The sequence below is a fragment of the Macaca mulatta genome, chromosome 20 (assembly GCF_049350105.2).
Source record: "Macaca mulatta isolate MMU2019108-1 chromosome 20, T2T-MMU8v2.0, whole genome shotgun sequence".
Taxonomy (NCBI): domain Eukaryota; kingdom Metazoa; phylum Chordata; class Mammalia; order Primates; family Cercopithecidae; genus Macaca; species Macaca mulatta.
Window position 1 is genome coordinate 8,935,707 of NC_133425.1, and position 18,125 is coordinate 8,953,831.

At 40.5% G+C, this 18,125-nt stretch overlaps 1 protein-coding gene across 50 annotated transcripts in view; it reads left to right on the forward strand.

Annotated features, from left to right (window-relative positions):
• The window catches only part of RBFOX1 (RNA binding fox-1 homolog 1), a 2,485,711-nt gene that overhangs the window by 2,433,196 nt on the left and 34,390 nt on the right, over positions 1-18,125 (forward strand). For 46 of the 50 annotated variants that reach the window (XM_077985562.1, XM_077985561.1, XM_077985605.1 and 43 more), the window contains 2 exons: positions 3,570-3,609; positions 15,637-15,701. In XM_077985562.1, coding sequence (XP_077841688.1) covers positions 3,570-3,609; positions 15,637-15,701 — 105 coding nt within the window. Of the gene's footprint in view, positions 1-3,569; positions 3,610-10,147; positions 10,191-15,636; positions 15,702-18,125 lie in introns of all 50 variants that reach the window. The other 4 variants (XM_077985590.1, XM_077985577.1, XM_077985592.1 and 1 more) reach the window with 1 other exon arrangement.

The window sequence follows — 18,125 nt, forward strand, 5'->3', positions numbered from 1 at the left end:
TCCAACCATGGGTCTTGCCTTAGCAGTACCCTCGCCCCACCACCCTTTGCCTTGACAGCTCTTCCCTCCTCTCTACTGAGCCAAGGCTTTGAGGTTTCTCTGCCATTTGCTCAGCCTCTCTCATCTCTGCTGCTGGCCTTGCCTCCTTCCGTTCCACATTCAGGGGACCTCTGTTGCTCTCTCCTGCAGCCTCTATCCCAGCTGTGATTCTACAATTTTGTGCATAATTTGTGACTGTGTGTCCCACTCCCTGTACACTCTGGGAGGGCAAGTTTCCTGAGGGGGGCTTACTTCTTCAGTCTCCATGCCTTGGCATAGTAGTTGGGGTACAGAAAACTTTTCAATAGAGAAATAGTACGTATGCAGTTTGAGCTTTTCACAATGAGAAAGCTAGACCAGTTCTTCTTTGGTTCAATGTCTCATCAATTTGGGATGTCTGTGTCCCCCAAGTAACTTTCCACAGCCCACGGTGGAGGACAAAGCATGGTGATCAGGTTAGCCTACTAAGCAGAGATTTCTAAGAGCAAACATCACGGCATGTTCTTGCCTCACCTCTGGGCAATGTTGGTACCAATAGGCTTGACATGGAGGCACAAAACTGGCCATGGTGCGTAACAACTTGTCTTAATGAAAGAAGTGATCAGTTTCTTGGCTAGAGCTCAGCCTCAGCCACATCATAGAACCCCACTCTTGGCCCACACCCATGCCGTGTGCCCTGTTGGAAGAGCCTCCAAGGCCTGGAGTCAGTTCTTTTCTCCATTCACAGAAAATCAGAGACAGATGAGGTTCTACCATTGAGATCTTTAGAAGTCATTATTTCCCATATTTAAAGGTATATGTTTCATATTTAGTGAAAAATATATTGTTTACTTCTAGACTGCTTTCTGTCTAGTCTCTTGCCCTGGTCTCCTAATTCAGGTTCGAGTCTGTTAATCATAATTTCTCCTCCATTGACAAGTCATCGATACTGAATAGCCAAATCAGACAAACCTGAGACTCCACCTGACCCATTGTTGAATTCTACCTCAAGTGGATAAAACAATGACCCAATCTCCTTCTGACACCTTATGCCCACCCTTCCCTCTAAAATATGAGCCCTATTCACCCAGTTATTATACATCTTCTAGGTAACAAGCAATGTGTCAGGAATTGAGACAGAATGTTAGTTAAGCCACTGGATGTAGCTTTTAAGGTGCAATGAGTCACATGCACACATACCTTTGATGTGAGGCAGAAATTGACGAGTGACTCAATAAGAATCTGAAAAATGATGCTGGCGTTTATAATGGGAAGGCACTGGGTCTCAGACATGGTGAGCCTGTTAGAGCTACAGTGTTAAGGATGATGCCGCCCATCCCTTTGCAAGCGTTATCTTATGAAACCTTCCCTTGAGGTAGGCACTTACCTATTTTCCCTTTTTAACAGATGAGTAAGTGAGGTTCAGATATCTCACGTGATGTGTCCAAAGGTACTGAGCTATTGATTGAGGATGCTGCAGTTTGACTCAGATGCCCCTGTGCTTACCATCTAACTTGGCTCTTGAATGGTCATCTCACTGCTTTTGGATGAGGATACTGGAATAAACGGCATTGCCAGCACAAGGCATTGCACGTGCAAGGGCATGGCAGCATGAAAGAACGGGATGGAGCTGTTTTGATATGGCTAAGTGATCAGCTCTGTGGTTTGGGACCCAAACTAAATATTTGTGGCTCACCTCTCTTTCATCAGACCCGTTCCAAGTCTTGTTCGCAGAGGGTGACTCTGCCTTCTGACCCCCCAACCAACATTCTGTCCTTCGTGTTGGAAATATTGAAAAAGAATTCAAAGCATAGCTCAGGACGCTGCACACCTCAGCACCTTGGATTGGGGCTTTACGCCACTTCACAAGTGCTTTTGTGAACTGTAGCCCTCCAGGATCAAATATGAACAACAGCTGAAAGCTATTTCTACCAACCTCCTTACTGTGGGAAATCCCTGCCACATTTTTAAGGACAATGGTACTTGGAGTTTAGTCAGTTGACTCCAGAATACTCTAAGAAGCGCACTAGAGTGTTCTCCAGCAAACCAGTGTCACAGTCATGTGTGTGTGTCAGTGCTGTGTGTGTGTGTTGTAAAATGCCTTCCCTTGGCTCAATATGCTTTGCTTACATGTGGGTCCAATTCTGCTACTGAAATGTGCTGCAAGCCTTTGGTATTAAAGTTGTGTTTCTATTAGAACCTCAGCCTCATTCAATGGTGGGGCTCATCGGTCCTTTGCTGGAATCATAAGTCATCTAGAAACGTCATGGGAAGGTATTGGGGAAGATTGTAAATCACTACGATCCTTTTAAAAATAGTCATTTAGAAACAGTTTCATATGCAAGATGCCTTGTGATCCTTACAGAAACATGTTAAGGCTACATATGATTCTTGTTAAACTCATTTTCATGCTTAGGAAATATAAATCAGTTTCTCACGACCACATAGCTAAGAGCTTCTTTTCTTGTTTTTTTTTTTTTACTCAAAGTATACCAAAAAGCTTTGGAGAATCATTCCCTAACCCCTGTCCCCAGCCCTCTGAAGTCTCTTCTTTCTGGGATGGTCACTATATGGGTGGCAATCAGAGAGCTGCTATCAGATTGGACTTGTTCAATCAAGGTGTGGGACTTTGTTTCGTCTAGATATAATTTATGTGAACATACAGATATTCACATGTATATACTCCTGTACATATAAGTACACAAATACATAAATATCCCAATACACATATACACATAAATATACACATGCACATATACATGTTTCCATGCATGCATATACTATAGACAAGTGCAAACATGCATTCCTACACTTGTCCATATTAACACACATACACAAATATGCACACAATGCACTTGTACACATGAAGACATGACTGCACACAAAACAGATTCTTGCACACATACCCATGCTCACCCACATACAATTAGAGACATTCTCCATTTACCATAAAATAATGTACATGGAATTATGAAGTATAAATACAATGTGAAAGAATGTAAAAGAAAATTTTTGAAACCGTTTGTGTTGTCCAGCTCACCTGAGGCCATTTGGCTGTAGCCCGTATTGAGAATGCTGCAATCTGTGTCTCGACCTTTTAAATCCTATTTTTATAGATAGATGTTTTGGGTTTTTCTTCTGTGGGGTAGGGGGTTATATGTGGTTTGATTGCCAACTCTGACCTGTTAAAATGCTCATATCTGCTTGGGCCACTTAAAATAAATCTCAGTCCTCTTTGCATTTCAAAGTCGTGCATTTCTGTACCCACTCCTGAGAGAGTGGGAAGTTTGGGACCCAGCACGCCGCTGCCGCCACCACCACCACCACCACACCACACATCCTAATTCTGGGCCAGCACCAAAGCCCGGCCTAATTTTCTCAGTTTGCTCAACTGCTGTTGTCTCCAACCTCCTTAATCAATGTGAAAACGATCCTCGGTTCCTATGTTTTGGATCTTGTGACCAGACTAACCTCGCCAGTGCAGGGGTTGGTGTGTCTGCATGGGAAATGCACTAATATGGATGTTTCTCTTTGTGTGTGCACCCTTGCAGTGTTGTTTACCAGGATGGATTTTATGGTGCAGACATTTATGTAAGTATTCCTTCACTTGCATGCCGTCCCCGTTTCCTCCTGGAGTCATTCTTTTTACAAGTTTGCTGTGAATTCCTCTACTCAGTGTAGTTGAGTTTCTCTCCTTGGTTCGCAGGAAATAATTCAGTGGTTTGTCTTGCAGGACAGAAAGACTTCTGCCCCTGGGCTCATGGCAGACGTCACTGGCTGTTTAGTGGGGTGGAATTAACCCCTCGATCAACTTCAGAATAAATGCAATCCCCCCAAAAAAGTGGCATTTCTTTCATGCCAACTGAAGACCCCACTTCACCCACAAAAAAATTGTCTCTCGAGTTCTCAATATGTTCTTTGTTTTCGGTATAATATTTAGGATAACAGCTGTAGTTACCAGCTGCAGAGGGTTAAAAGATATTTTCATGGCTGATATTTTTGATGTTTTCCCTAAAATATCACAGCAGCCTTAGGAACACTCTCTCTCAGGGGCAAGTTTAGCCCTAAACATCTCCTATAAATTCTCTTAACAAAATGTATGTCAAATTGAACATTGAGCCCCCATTTTCTTTAACCTTTTATTCCATTTCCCCCAATTATATGACTTAAAATTGCTTAATAGTAACACTTTAAGTTTATTTATAGAAAAGAGTAGACTATTTCTCATGAGAAGAATTCAACTTATCTATGTTCAACTAGAGGTAGTTATTCTCCCGCATTATGATACGAGCAATGATGTTATGAAAATGACTTGGAGTAAACACAATTTTGAGTAAGTGGGCAGTGTTGGGAGATACTCCCTAAATCACAATTTTTATTACTGAAGACCTCAGTCGATGGGATTATATTTGTTTTATAGGCTACACAGCAAAAAAATCATATTTCTGATAAAATTGATATCAGGTACTAGAAGATAAGCCACTGATTATTTTATTCCTTTTGAATTTCAATTCATTACAGTTTTGAGATATAGTGTTTATCTCCATCAATGATAGACTTAGTTGAGTTCTATTGCATCAAGCATATTTACTATGATCTATGGGTATTTTTCCCCCATAACAAAGTGAGTGAACAACCCATATGTCCTAATTCACTCAGTGATCCATCAATTTTTTTCTTTTTTGTGGAACTTAAGCTTTTCCGTCTCACGTCCTCTTTTCCAGACTTTCAGATTTTAAATTATGAGGCAGGCTGGGGCTGAGCAGTTTGAAGCCCATTCATATATCCTCAAGCACCTGCTAAACCCAATCACCAGTCCTGGCTCTCACCTTTACGTAGCCCATGAGTAGATGACTGCAGATGGAAGGAGCCAGAATGGTAGTTGGCATTGCAGAATTTAAGGCTTTAGAAATGAGAGGGAATAGACAAGGGATAGAGAAATGCTTTTTTAAAAAATCCACCAAAATGGAAACTATCTCCAGCAACAGCTGCCCAAGAAAAAAAAAATGCAGATTTTCCTTAGTTAAAAATATTTCACTATCATTTAGTGAGTGTCCACCTCTTCATGCCTCCGTTTATTCAAACTGACAGTAATTTATTGAATCATTAATATGTGGTATCTTATGCAGATGTCCAACTGTTGTCTTGCTGGCCTCAGATTCTTGAGTAGCAGGAAGGAGAGGCTGCCTGAAGGCAAGGTCTGTGGAGCTCCCACAAATAAGGAATAACAAGGGACTCATTTAAGTGAGTGAGAGTGTGTGTATCGATTGGGGCATACTGCTGCATCAGAAAATCCACAGAGCAGTGCAAATAGATAAAAAACACAAAGGAGGAGGAAATATGCCAACCACTTGACTAGACAGGAAAAAGAAAATTTGTTCAGAGAAGAAAGCCACAGAAGTGTCCCTTTGTGCTTTTCTAGTTCCTTTAGGAGATTTTGTCTGTCACATATTCATGTTTGAGCCAAGCCCACTGGGTACAGTGGTGCAGCATGGGAAGCATCTAAGTGAGCTTCACAGGACAAGGTTTCTTCCAGTCCTAAGTTGTCTGATAGCTTCGTTTATAAAACTGCCCCTTCTCTGACTTTTCAGGCCACGACCCCCAGCCAAAAGTTATCATTTTCCCTACTCTTTATGTGATAATGACAATAAGATTTTTCAGAGAAGAAGAATCACATATGCAATCAGGTGGCAGAAAAAGTTCCTGTGATATGAATTTAGAAATTTGTTTACCCAGCACATGTTTCTGTCCTGTCTCTAAAAAGTCTCTAGAATCTTGTAGATTCTTGTAGAATCCTGAATATTTTGCTTTGTCCGATGACAAATTTAACATATTGCTGCTGGTGTGTCTGTGTGTATATTGGACAGTAAGAAACTAGCCTGCGCCACTGCCCAGCTCAGCAGAACAAGAGGTCGTTGATGACCATAAATTTAAGGAAAAGAAATATAAATCTGTTCTGCATTGCAGAATATACAGAACAACATTCGTCCTAGCTAGAAGTATGTCATAATCTTGAATGTGCTTTTTTAAGCCACTACCCTACCTCCCTTGAGATACCAACATGTTCTGATGAGTGGAAATATCCCCAAGCTTCGTTTTTAAAAGAGATAATGGTTAAACAGATTCTTAGAAAGTCGTATGAGATTCTACTTAAAGATTTTGGCTTACTCCTTCAATCTCGTTAAAAACAGTACACAATAAATAGGTTTAGGGCAATTCTGAGAGGCCCTGGGATATAAGTTAGACACATCAGACACCTCTAATAGATTTAAACTTTATTATTATATTATTTGAGATGGAGTCTGTGTCACTCAGGCTTTAGTACAGTGCTGTGATCTCAGCTCTCTGCAACCTCTGCCCCCTGGAAGCAGTTCTCCTACCTCAGCCTCCTGAGTAGCTGGGATTACAGGCACCTGCCACCACCCCTGGCTAATTTTTGTATTTTTAGTAGAGACGGGATTTCACCATGTTGGCCAGCATGGTCTCGAACTCCTGACGTCAAGTGATCCATCTGCCTCTCCCTTCCCAAGTGCTGGGATTACAGACGTGAGCCAGGACACCTGGCCATAAACCTCTTTAATTTTATTGGGTATTAAGTTTCTAGCTTTAGTCACTGCTAAGGAAGACAAAGGAGGATACTGTCAGATTCTTCCTGCTCAAAATGTTCACCATCCTGGCGGTATATCGGAGCAGGTCAACAGCTCAACAGCTTGCATCCCAGAACTACTGGGCTTTTCTAAGTACCCTGCTCTCTCCCCTCCCCTGTCCTTTGTTTTCCATGGTCTTTCCATCCCTACCACCTGAGGTTGGAGCCCTCGGACATTTTTTAGTTCTGCCGAAGCACATAGGCGTTGAAAGACCTGCGTGATCCCGGTAACTGGCAAGCCACAACCTCCTCACAAATGACGTCCTTCTGAAAGTTTTCAGAGGAGAGAGGATTGAGCAGAGAGGGACAGATGATCACAGATGTCCTGAAATCACCAAAGGGAGTAGACTTGTTATGAAATGCTGTGAGCCAGACACGAAGGGAAAAAACCAGGACAGCTTGTTTGGGCAGAGGGTAAAGAAAAGCCTTCATCCTCTTCAGGATCTGAGCCCTGCAGGAAAACCACTGCCTCTAGCCACAGTGGAGAGGCTCGGGCACAGTGTGGTTGGCTACTCATCAGAGAGGACGTGGGAGTTGTCTGACAAAGGAGGATAGGAATGATCTTTATCTGAGTTCCTTCTACCAGAGATCAGAACACAACACACACACACACACACAGTTTTGTATAAAAAGATAGGAATTTAAGTATCATAATGAAACATATCAAATCTACCAGTTCACTATTATTGCTTAGTGGTATACCTTTACATAAATTCATTTTAATTAAAAAGTTAAGCAAACTAAATAGTAGAGGTTATACAAACAGAGTGGCAATGCAAGGACTAAGGTTCTTAGACCTACAGAGTCACTCATATTTGGAAGTGAAGGTATAGTTTTGTTTTGGAGGTGTAATCCCAGTCTGTCACCCAGGCTGGAGTGCAGTAGGATGATCTCAGCTCACTGCAACCTCTGCCTACAGGGCTCAAGCGACTCTCCAGCCTCAGCCTCCTGAGCAACTGGGATTACAGGCACCTGCCACCACGCCCAACTAATCCATGTATTTTTGTAGAGATGGGGTTTCTCATGTTGGCCAGGCTGGTCTCAAACTCCTGACCTCTAGAGATCCACCTGCCTTTGACTTCCAAAAGTTCTGGGATTACAGGTGTGACCCACCACACCTGACCCCTGAAGCTATAGATTTTACAAGGCCAGAAATTGACCAAGGAGTGGAAAACAAGCATTGCTTAACTGAACCAAGACATTTGTTGGTTGACCTTTCTCAGGGAGAGATCAAAGAACATAGTATTTGATCCAAAGATAACCATTAATATTACAAATGAAAAGAGGGAGAGAAAGAAATTATAATGAATTGTTAAAAAGAATTGACAAATGGATAGAAACTGGAGTAACATAGTGGGGTGTTTGACAATGGGAAGAGCAGAGAGAAAGAGTGAGAGGATATAAGTTATAAATGTTGACCATGTTCCTTTTTATTAAGAACATCCTAAGCATTCTACCATTAGACGCAACCATGAAGGCCTCCTAGCAAATGTGTCTTGAGATTCCAGTGCATTTTTACACCATTCCTAAATTCTGTATAACAAGTTTCTGGTTAACACCATGGCTAAACACAATTATTTCTGAATTCATGTCACTCTGCCACCCATATGTTTTAAAACAAAGAGGTATCCTCATTTCACTGATGTTTAAACTCAGGAATGAGAAGTGTCAGTAACTTAGGGAACATGTAAAGCTGGAAAGTAGGAATTCTTTAAATAAAAACCCCTAGAGTCTTTCCTTCCTGAGAACTTGTTTTCACTGCGAGGTGACTGAGGATTGGCATTTGGCTTGCCGTCCCCAGTCACCATAGTGGAGACCTCAGTCCACCAAGAAATCAGGAGAATGCTGTGTTTCCAATGGGAGAGACAAGATGCTGAGTGTTTTACATGTATTACCTAATCTCTCCTCACCACAGCCCTTGCAACAAGGCATCTTACCTCTAATTTTTTGTTGTTCCATAAGAGAAACTTTTTTGGAGACAGAGCCTCTCTGTATCACCCAGGCTGGAGTGCAGTGGCATGATCTCAGCTCATTGCAACCTCTGCCTCCGGGGTTCAAAGCAATTCTCCGGCCACAGCCTCCCAAGATAGCTAAGACTACATGCATGCACCATGACGCCTGGCTAATTTTTGGATTCTTAGTAGAGATAGGGTTTCACCATGTTGGCCAGGCTGGTCTCGAACTCCTGACCTCAAAGTGATCCACCTGCCTTGCCCTCCCAAAGTGCTAGGATTACAAGTATCAGCCACCACGCGTGGCTAACAGGAAGCTTTTTTTTTCCAGAAAAGAGAAAATAATTTGTCCAGAAATGTTCACTGACACTGGGCCTTGAGCCCACATGATTTGACTACTGAGTTTAATGCTTCAGCCCTGAGCCCACAAATCCAAGTCATTGCTCCAGTTGAGCAAAATTTGAAAACTACAGTGAAAGACAGGAAAGGAAGAGGGAGAGAAGTGAGCATAATGGGGTGGGCAGGCCACTGAGAATAATATTTGTACTAGAAATATTCAAATAAGCAGTGAACTAGCAGAGAAAGAGAAGAATGTTGTCAGGCATAGCTCCACAAACTTTGACTTTTAACATAAGTAAATTTAAACTGGAAGGAAAGACAGGCTATATAGAGGCTATATAGGAAAAAGTATACACACGCCTTTAGAGGGTACGTCCCTCAGTCTCTTCAAATGTTCAGCCATCTGAGTGTCTGCCCTGGAACTGGAGAATTATATTTCAAACTGTGACCGCTCACACGGAAGATTAGTCTTGCCCATGAATAACTCTTACCTCCAAAAACTTCATCCTAGTCTGTACAAGACATCCTAGTCTGTACAAGAGACCTTCCTTGACAGTGCTAGATTTGTATGAAATCATAGCATTTTGAAGCTATGTATATTAACACTAGTTTACACACATACACACACTCACATCTATTCACAGTTCTCTAGTCTGAAATTATTAAAAGTAGCTATCGTAGCTTCAATGTAATTCATGAATTCGTGAACTGCAATTTTGCTGTTAGTTGAAATTAACAACTAAAGGTTTATGCAGTTACGGTTGCTACTGTGCTGTTTTCTTAACTACAATAATTAGGACATTCATGTTAAATCCTTAGATATTCCAGAAAATTCCAATCATGACTTAAAGAGATAAATTTGAAATAGTTAATTTGGACTGTTAGAATATGCTTTAAGAGGCAAGAAGCCATGAAATTATCTTTTTCTTCTTTAGAAATAAACACAAGTTATAACACAAAGTGGTTTGATCCCCATCTCCACCTTGATACTCTCCATTGCAGAGATTTGCAACTAAAAATGTTTATCCAGGCCCAGTGCCTCTTTCAGCTTGGTGGGTCAGTCCTAAGTCTTGGTGAAGTAAGAGAGAAGCAAACTTGTAAATGAATTGCTCTGGAATTTGTCTGACTTATGCATTCTCTTTTATTTATTTCATTTTTGCATTGAAAACATTACATTTCTGTTTCCTTATAGAGTAGTGTATCAAGAGCCTGTGTATGGCAATAAATTGCTGCAGGTATGAAATCCCGACTGGTGGAGAAACTCATCACTATGATTGTGGGTTTGCTGTGAAATCCTTACTAACAAGATAATTCTGGGGAGGGGAATTGTTCTCTAACATAGGAGGAAAAAGACTTAACTGAATTTTCCAGTTTTAGTATGAAATCTCCTAGAATAGAGGTGGCTATCCCCATATCTATTGATATATCCCGCTGACTGTGTTGTGGCTGTTTCTTCCACATATGGGTGCTGTTTCCATGACTGATGTTAGTTGGCCTTGGCCATGAGTTTTGTTAGATCCTGAGTGTGTCAAGTGGTGGTCTAGCTTGGCTGGTTTTAAGCTTAAAAAAAAAAAAATGTATCTGGACTCAATCAGTATACATCCAATGAAAAAGAATTCAAGGTTCTGACTGAAACAATTGTCTGGGTAATTTTTTAGTAGGTTCCCAGAGTGAACTGGAATGAGGTTAAATCAACAATCTCATATGCAGCATTAAGAGCCAGCATACCTGACATCTAACATAACCTTTCCTGGTCTTAGTAGAGCTGATTAGAAATTTATTTCACACCTATTGTTATAGCTTTTAAACCAATTTCTCACTGCTGAAGCAACCACCAACTGAACAAATTCGTAGGAAGAAAAGAAGTCAACATATTCGTTGGAATGTGGCTGCCCTAGTCTCTCCAAATTTGGTCTATTACCCACATTGAAACTGTCAAGATAAATGTGAAACTGAGGATGATCAGTGAGAGTTTTAGGACATTACTTTCCCTGTGGCTGCAATTCCCTTTTTTCTTCAGTATTATGAGTGAATTCAGAAAGTACTTTTTGTAAATCATGAGAATTGATTGAGTTTTAATTAAAACCTGAATGTGAGAAAGAGGTACTTTGACCTAGTAAAGGGCAATATGGTTAAAATTCCCGAGATGAACTTTCACTGTCACATTTCAAGAGAACTGTACCTCTGAATGCCACCCTTCAAAAATAGATGAACGTGGCCAGATGTGGTGGCTCACACCTGTAATTCCCATGCTTTGGGAGACCAAGGCAGGCAGATTGCTTGAGGCCAGGGGTTCAAGACCAGCCTGGCCTACATGTCAAAACCCCATCTCTACTAAAAATACAAAAGTTAGCCAGGCATGGTGGCACACGCCTGCCATCCCAGCTACTCGGGAAATCGCTTGAATCCGGGAGGCGGAGGTTGCAGTGAGCCAAGATTGCACCACTGTACTCCAGCCTGGGGGACAGAGAAGACACTGTCTCAAAAAAAAAAAAAACCAAACAAAAACAAACAAACAAAAAACCATAATATAGGTAAATTAGAAAGTGTTTCATTGTAAAATGTTCTTATATTTATTATAGTAAATAAGATTTAAGTTGTACGTATATATACCAGCACACCTGTTTTGCACCAAGTGAGACTTGACCCTTGGAAATTTTCGTAATAAAGGGAGCCTTTACCCCTGGGTTAAGCTCATTACTTTCCTATGCACTCCAGTTGAAGGAAGTATGCATAACACATATATGTTACAGTCCTACCAATGCCCACGTCCCCCCTAGCACACACAGGTTTCCCCTCCGAGAATTCACTATTTGTCCAACAGAACAATTTATTTTCAAAAGTATGCTCTAAAGTGAAATCTTGAAGCCTCAAATTCTCTGAGATGCCTTGGAGGTCCCACAATGTTTATGAATATTGTCCCAAGGAGTTCCACAAACAGAGTAACCAGTTTAATTTAACTGAGCATCTGCCAAACTGGTTTCGTTGTGGAAACTTTCCTTTCCACCATTCTCCTCAAGCATAATTTTTAAAATGCTTTATTAGTTGGGCACAGTGGCTTAACACCTGTACTCCCAGCACTTTGCGAGGCTGAATTGGGACGATTGCTTGATCCCAGGACTTTGAGAGCAGGCTAGGCAACACAGTGAGACCCCATCTCCAGTGTAGTCAGAAAATAAAATGCTTTATTGGACTGTCATTTGAGGTGCTTAATGGGTAACTACTTCGAGGGACCTCTAGAGGTTTTGCCAACAAAGGAAACTCCTCAGTCCACACCAGTGGGTCACTCTGGTGGCCTCACTCATTTGGTGGTGGTGGCAAGAAGATCCACAATGGCAACTTGAAATTATTATATAAGGTTACGTTTGTATTTTGCTACCCATGATGTGGAGGAATAAATATTTCAGGAATGGGGAGTGTAGAACTACTTTGTGCTTGTCATGCCTTGTTCCTTTGGTTTGGTGGCAGGAAAAATCACTTGTCAATGACACATTTTTGTCATATGATCTCGGAAGACTAGGTTCACCATGAACATGGTCTGGTGACGGCTATTGAAAGTGAGTGTTCCTTTTACAGACATCACCATGGAACTTCGAAGAAGTTCTGGCTATGCTCAGTGGGCTGCAAAATACAGAGCAATAAAATTGATTCAAGTCACCTGTTAGGCAAATTAAAGCAATTTGTATTTTTTGTATGCAAAGCAATTTATATTTTACAGTGTATGCACACATATACTGAGTTAATACACAACTCTTATTTCCCTAGTATGAATTGCATACAGACGAAAAATAGCAAAGGAAGGCTGTGCAGTAAAGATGGAGAGAGAAAACCACCTAATCCCCTTTTCCCTAATTATTACATATTTCAGGGATCATTTAGACTGGTATTGTCCAATCCTTTAGCCACCAGTCCCCATGTGGCTATTTACATTTAAATTCAAATTAACTGAAAAGTAAATTTAAAAAATCAGTTCATTGCACTAGTTACCTTTCAAAAGTTCAATAGTCATTTACTAAAAGTAGCTACTCTGTTGGACAGCACAGATATAGAACATTCATCTCCAAGTGGTCTACTCGACAGCAATGAAACCACTGATCAAGGTCAAAAATCTCTCCACTGGCTCTGGAGACTTAAGAAAATTGTGATCTTGACCCTTGAATCAGGAACACTCACAAGCAAATTTCTAGATAATAAAGACAAATGTCAGGACATTGACGACTTGTGCCCGTCTTGTATAGAAACACACATTTTCTTTAACTGGCCAAGTCATATGCAAACAGTAGAGGTCATTTTGAAACCTTTGCAGATGACCACATTTGCTGTGCAAAGGAATCCCAGGTGTACACACCTGCATTTGATGTTTCTACTATACATAACGTACTAGTCAGTGTGGTTCATTTTAGTTGTTTGCACTGCAGCAATTCTTCCCATTTATCAGACTTGCTACCTTCTTCCATTGATTGAAACTAAGGCAGAAGGTGGAGGATATGCAAAGTTCAAACCAAGAGGCTTGCAAATAGGATGTTACTAGACATCTTTGGTGAGACCAAATTCACAGTCACCAACTCATGATTGACATGACATCTGACTGCTGCAAATACTTTTTCTTGTTCCAGAGAGAAACAGGCACATACCACACACACTTTCTCTCTACTCAAAACTTTAAGCCTATTGCAAGCTGATGTCTCCTAGAAATCAGCTAGCCAGTTCTAGCCCCTCCCTACCTCATTAAGTTTAATGTATGTGCCTGCACACCTTTATCTTTCTGTACACATCATGGAAGCCAAGATGAACAAGCTATATAGAAAAATCGCTCCAGAAACCTGGTGACCCGATTTCTCTTTAGTCCATCACTTTTTTTTTTTTTTTTTTTTTGAGGAGTCTCGCTCTGTCACCCAGGCTGGAGTGCAGTGGCTGGATCTCAGCTCACTGCAAGCTCCGCCTCCCGGGTTTACGCCATTCTCCTGCCTCAGCCTCCCGAGTAGCTGGGACTATAGGCGCCCGCCACCACGCCCGGCTAATTTTTTGTATTTTTAGTAGAGACAGGGTCTCCCCGTGTTAGTCAGGATGGTCTCGATCTCCCGACCTTGTGATCCACCCGCCTCGGCCTCCCAAAGTGCTGGGATTACAGGCATGAGCCACCACGCCCGGCTTGTTTGTTGAACTCAGTGCTGTCATAACTGCTTTGGTTTTATAACTCCTCAGCACATTTAATGAGTTCCCCATTCCTAACTGGAGAACATAGTATTTGGAGCACCAGGTGGCATTTGGCTAAGACCTTTTTTGTTGTGGTTAACTTTCATTATCTTTTTATGGGAAGCTTTAAGGAAAAAAAAAAAAAAAACTTTCTAAATTATTATCTGTCAGGATGTTTTAGATGTGTCTTCTCCAGGACCGATCCAAATAATAAACTTTAAAAGATAAACTTGTTTCTTTGAATTGCTATGCAAATGATAGCATATTTACTGTGAAAGTTAACTGTGCCAGGAGGCAGAAAGATATTGAGACCAGTGTACCTACATCTTCAAAGAGGGTTTTTGTAGCTTCCCTGCTTCATCTATGTCTTATTGTATTACTTAGTTTCATGAGGCCAAATGCCACAAACCTACCTTTCCCTGTCATGATTCTGCTGTTGCATACCTTCTCACACACTACTTTGTCCTGAGTCACCCCTTTATAGTGATGGTGAGAACACTCACCTCAGAGGATTATGGGACTGTGTGTTCTAATTAGAACCTGAATAGTCCTGTGTTATCAGTGGACACTGGATCCTGTTTAATTGTGCTGAGATCATTGTACACTGGTTGAGGTATCATTGCGGTCCACTGAGCAAGCAGCTGTTATTTTCACAGTTTGATCATCAACGCTCCACTGAACACAATTCCTTTTGAATATGCCTATTTGCTCGTCCTCTTTGCTTAATTGAACAATTGCAATTACTGGTACATACAACTAAATGTTAATTATTTTTTTTCAGATTTTTTCTGTTAATGATTTTATTTACCAATTAGAAGACTATATTTTCCACACCAAACAAATTCTCCATCTGAAGCAGCATGATATATAACCATGTGATCTCTTTGACCAAAAAGAAATGTTCAGTCATTTTTGTAATAATTATGTAACATTTAGACAGCTAAAGACAGTCTTCAATAACATTAGTGGTTAGACAACCAGATAAGTAAGAGATTACTAATAAACTTTCAATCAAAGGGTGACTTAATAAATGTAAAAAGGAGAGCATTTACTTAACTTTATAAGAAAATAAGAATTGTTCGAATAAAATTTAAGTTAATATCTGATAAAGGTAAAGCAGAATCAATTTTGAAAATCTGGAAAGTTCAGCAAAGTATAAAGAGTGTTTAAATAATCCCCCATAATCCTCCCCACCCCAAGACAATCACCATTAACATTTAGGTACATTTTCTTCCCAAGGCCTCTAGGCTCTTCTTTTGGGATATGCTTATGACCGCTAACCTTTAACACCCCGCTGGGGTTGGTGTTCCAACCCCTTGTTTCTCCACGGTGTTTTTGTACTTTCGCTTTGATACTAAGCTTTCATTAACCTCAACTTTAGCTCAGTAGATTTGGGTAACTGCTGTTCTGGTGCGGTGTTGCCACTGGGCGTCCCTGCAGTGGGCTCTGCTGCAGTCCTGAGTCACATTTCTCCTTGTGTTTTAGGGTGGTTATGCTGCATACCGCTACGCCCAGCCTACCCCTGCCACGGCCGCTGCCTACAGTGACAGGTAAGGGTCATCCTTCTCATGCTTGACAAGTACTTCGAAATTAACTTAGTTGATGGGAGAGGAGATTCTTGTATGGTCTTGGTGAAACTGCATGACTGCTGGGGAGGTAGCACCCCAAAAGTTAGGTCCCATGGTGAACATGAACTCAAGGCCCCATAGACAGAGGGCAAATGCTTCAGCCCATTCTAAACTACTTTCTCTGCTAAGACACAAAGAAAATGATAGCCTTGTCCCTGTGTAGTTTTTAATATCTCAATTCCTGTGACAACACAGCTTGCTCACATACACATACACACACACTCTGTACAACCTTCTTATGGTCATCTATGTGAGACTGTGGTTTCATCTAACTCATAGGAAGAAAAACAGACCACGATCCTACAAGGTTTATTTCAATTTCAAGTCCCTTATTTCCCTTTTTACAAGGTCTTATACGGAATAAATTATTCCCTCCAATGCATTTTTAAATTTTGAAATAAAGTAGAGGGAGAGTGTCCCTGGCATTCATAAGGAGATTCTTTCTGGCAATGCCCAGTGTCCAATCCTACAAACATAAGTCAACTTTTATTTGTAATGCACACCACATTTTAAGGCAGGCAGTGGAAGGAACCCAATGTGTTTGAGAAGTACAGTAGTCAGAATGGATGGGCAAGTTGTGGGCGGGTGGGGTGGAAATGAGGGGCTTCTATTACCCAGCCTTAACAGATGAGTTGGTTCCTGAAACAGCAAGCCGTAGCTACTTTTGTATGGTTGCCTTGAAAAGGAAAGTGTGTGTTTTCATATTGAATGCAACTCCTTGGCTCTGTTTTCTGAGGACATAAATGTGAATGTTCAGATGCTCTGCATGCACAAATGTCATTGAGGGTGCTTATTTTGGTAATGAGTCCTTTATTTTAAAAAATACGTTTCATGAATAAAACAATGATAACAATTTGCATGTGTGGCTGGGGCATGCTGGGTCAGACAGGTAAGCAGGCGATGTATTTGACTCCTGAATGGGAAGTGTCGGCAGCCTCTGGTGCTCCTACCCGGCCTGTTGTGATGTAGTTCCTACCTCAGTTTGCTGTGGTGTGCTTTCTCTGCAGTTCCATTCCATTTCTCACGAGATGTGCTGTTAGCTAATTGTAGAATTATTGCAATATAATAAAGCAGAGTAAATTCCTGAACCCTAAAAGCGGCACTTTGAAAACCCCATGCATACACTCTTAACAAATGGTTCTTCGGTAAGATGGAGTTGAGATCTGCTGTCTGGTTCTATGCGGGTATCTTCTTATAAGCAGCCATAACAAGTTCTCAAGGCTGTAGGGGGCCTTCAGAGAAATCCAGACAATTGTCAAGACAAGGTTCTCAATATATAAGTTATACATTTACCCAGTAATCAGTTGCCAAGATGCAAAATGTGTTTCATGTAAGTTGTTATCTTCAACCCACTGACACTGGATTAGAAAAGTAGAGAGGGTCAATAAGGCTAATAAAAAAATACTCAAGATCATTGTACAAGTGAAAAGGTCTAATGTTATTAAATTCTGCACTGAAGATTCACAAAGTATCAATTGCAATGTGGTTCAACTGCAAGCCTTATTTTTTATGAAAATATCTCTAGATGCTACATTCTCAAACACCCACTTTGCATATAATTATAATCATAGTAACTTTAGCCTGCTGTATAAGAATCTTAAAAGGATTTGATTATCTTGCTTTTCAGTATAAGTGCATCTACCCCCCCAAGTTGAAAAAAAAAAGATTAACAAATATATAATTTAAATTGCCTCCTTCAATAAGGCTGGTCTAGACATTTAAAAAATAAACATATGATACTATTAGAATTATCTGAGATTCTGGCCAACTCTACTTGCATTCATCTAGACATTTTTAAATTTCTACATTTTGGAACACCATATGTGTAAAATCTGTTATTTTGATATTATTCAGATTTCTCATTGGCAACATGTCCCACTGAAAGATTGCCCTTGTTCTTGGATTGGTAAATCTTTAATAACTGCAATTCCAACTTTAGTACCATAGTTTCAGCTGAAGAAACCAACTAACTATTCTGTTGTCCATATAATTGGCCCCTTGTTGTTCATTAGAGAAATTTGCACATTTGGTCTTCTTGGTTGCTGTGGAAATTGATAGCTATCCTTATTTAAGTTTATCATAAGCAAGACACTTGACACATATGGAATTATTCATTGAAGTACATTCATTAAGTAAATGGACAGAAAGCAATCTTTAAAGTTGTATTTCTGAATTTTTAAAGTGTCTATTAAATGGTGCTACCTCCTTTTATCTTTAATAAATGGATATTGAGAAGGAATACCTTTTTATAAGACGACACTTTTAGGGAAAATGTGAAATTATCAGAATAGCTTTTGAATCTAGATTGAAGATGCCAAGTACCTAGAATTTCTCTCAGAAGTAGCA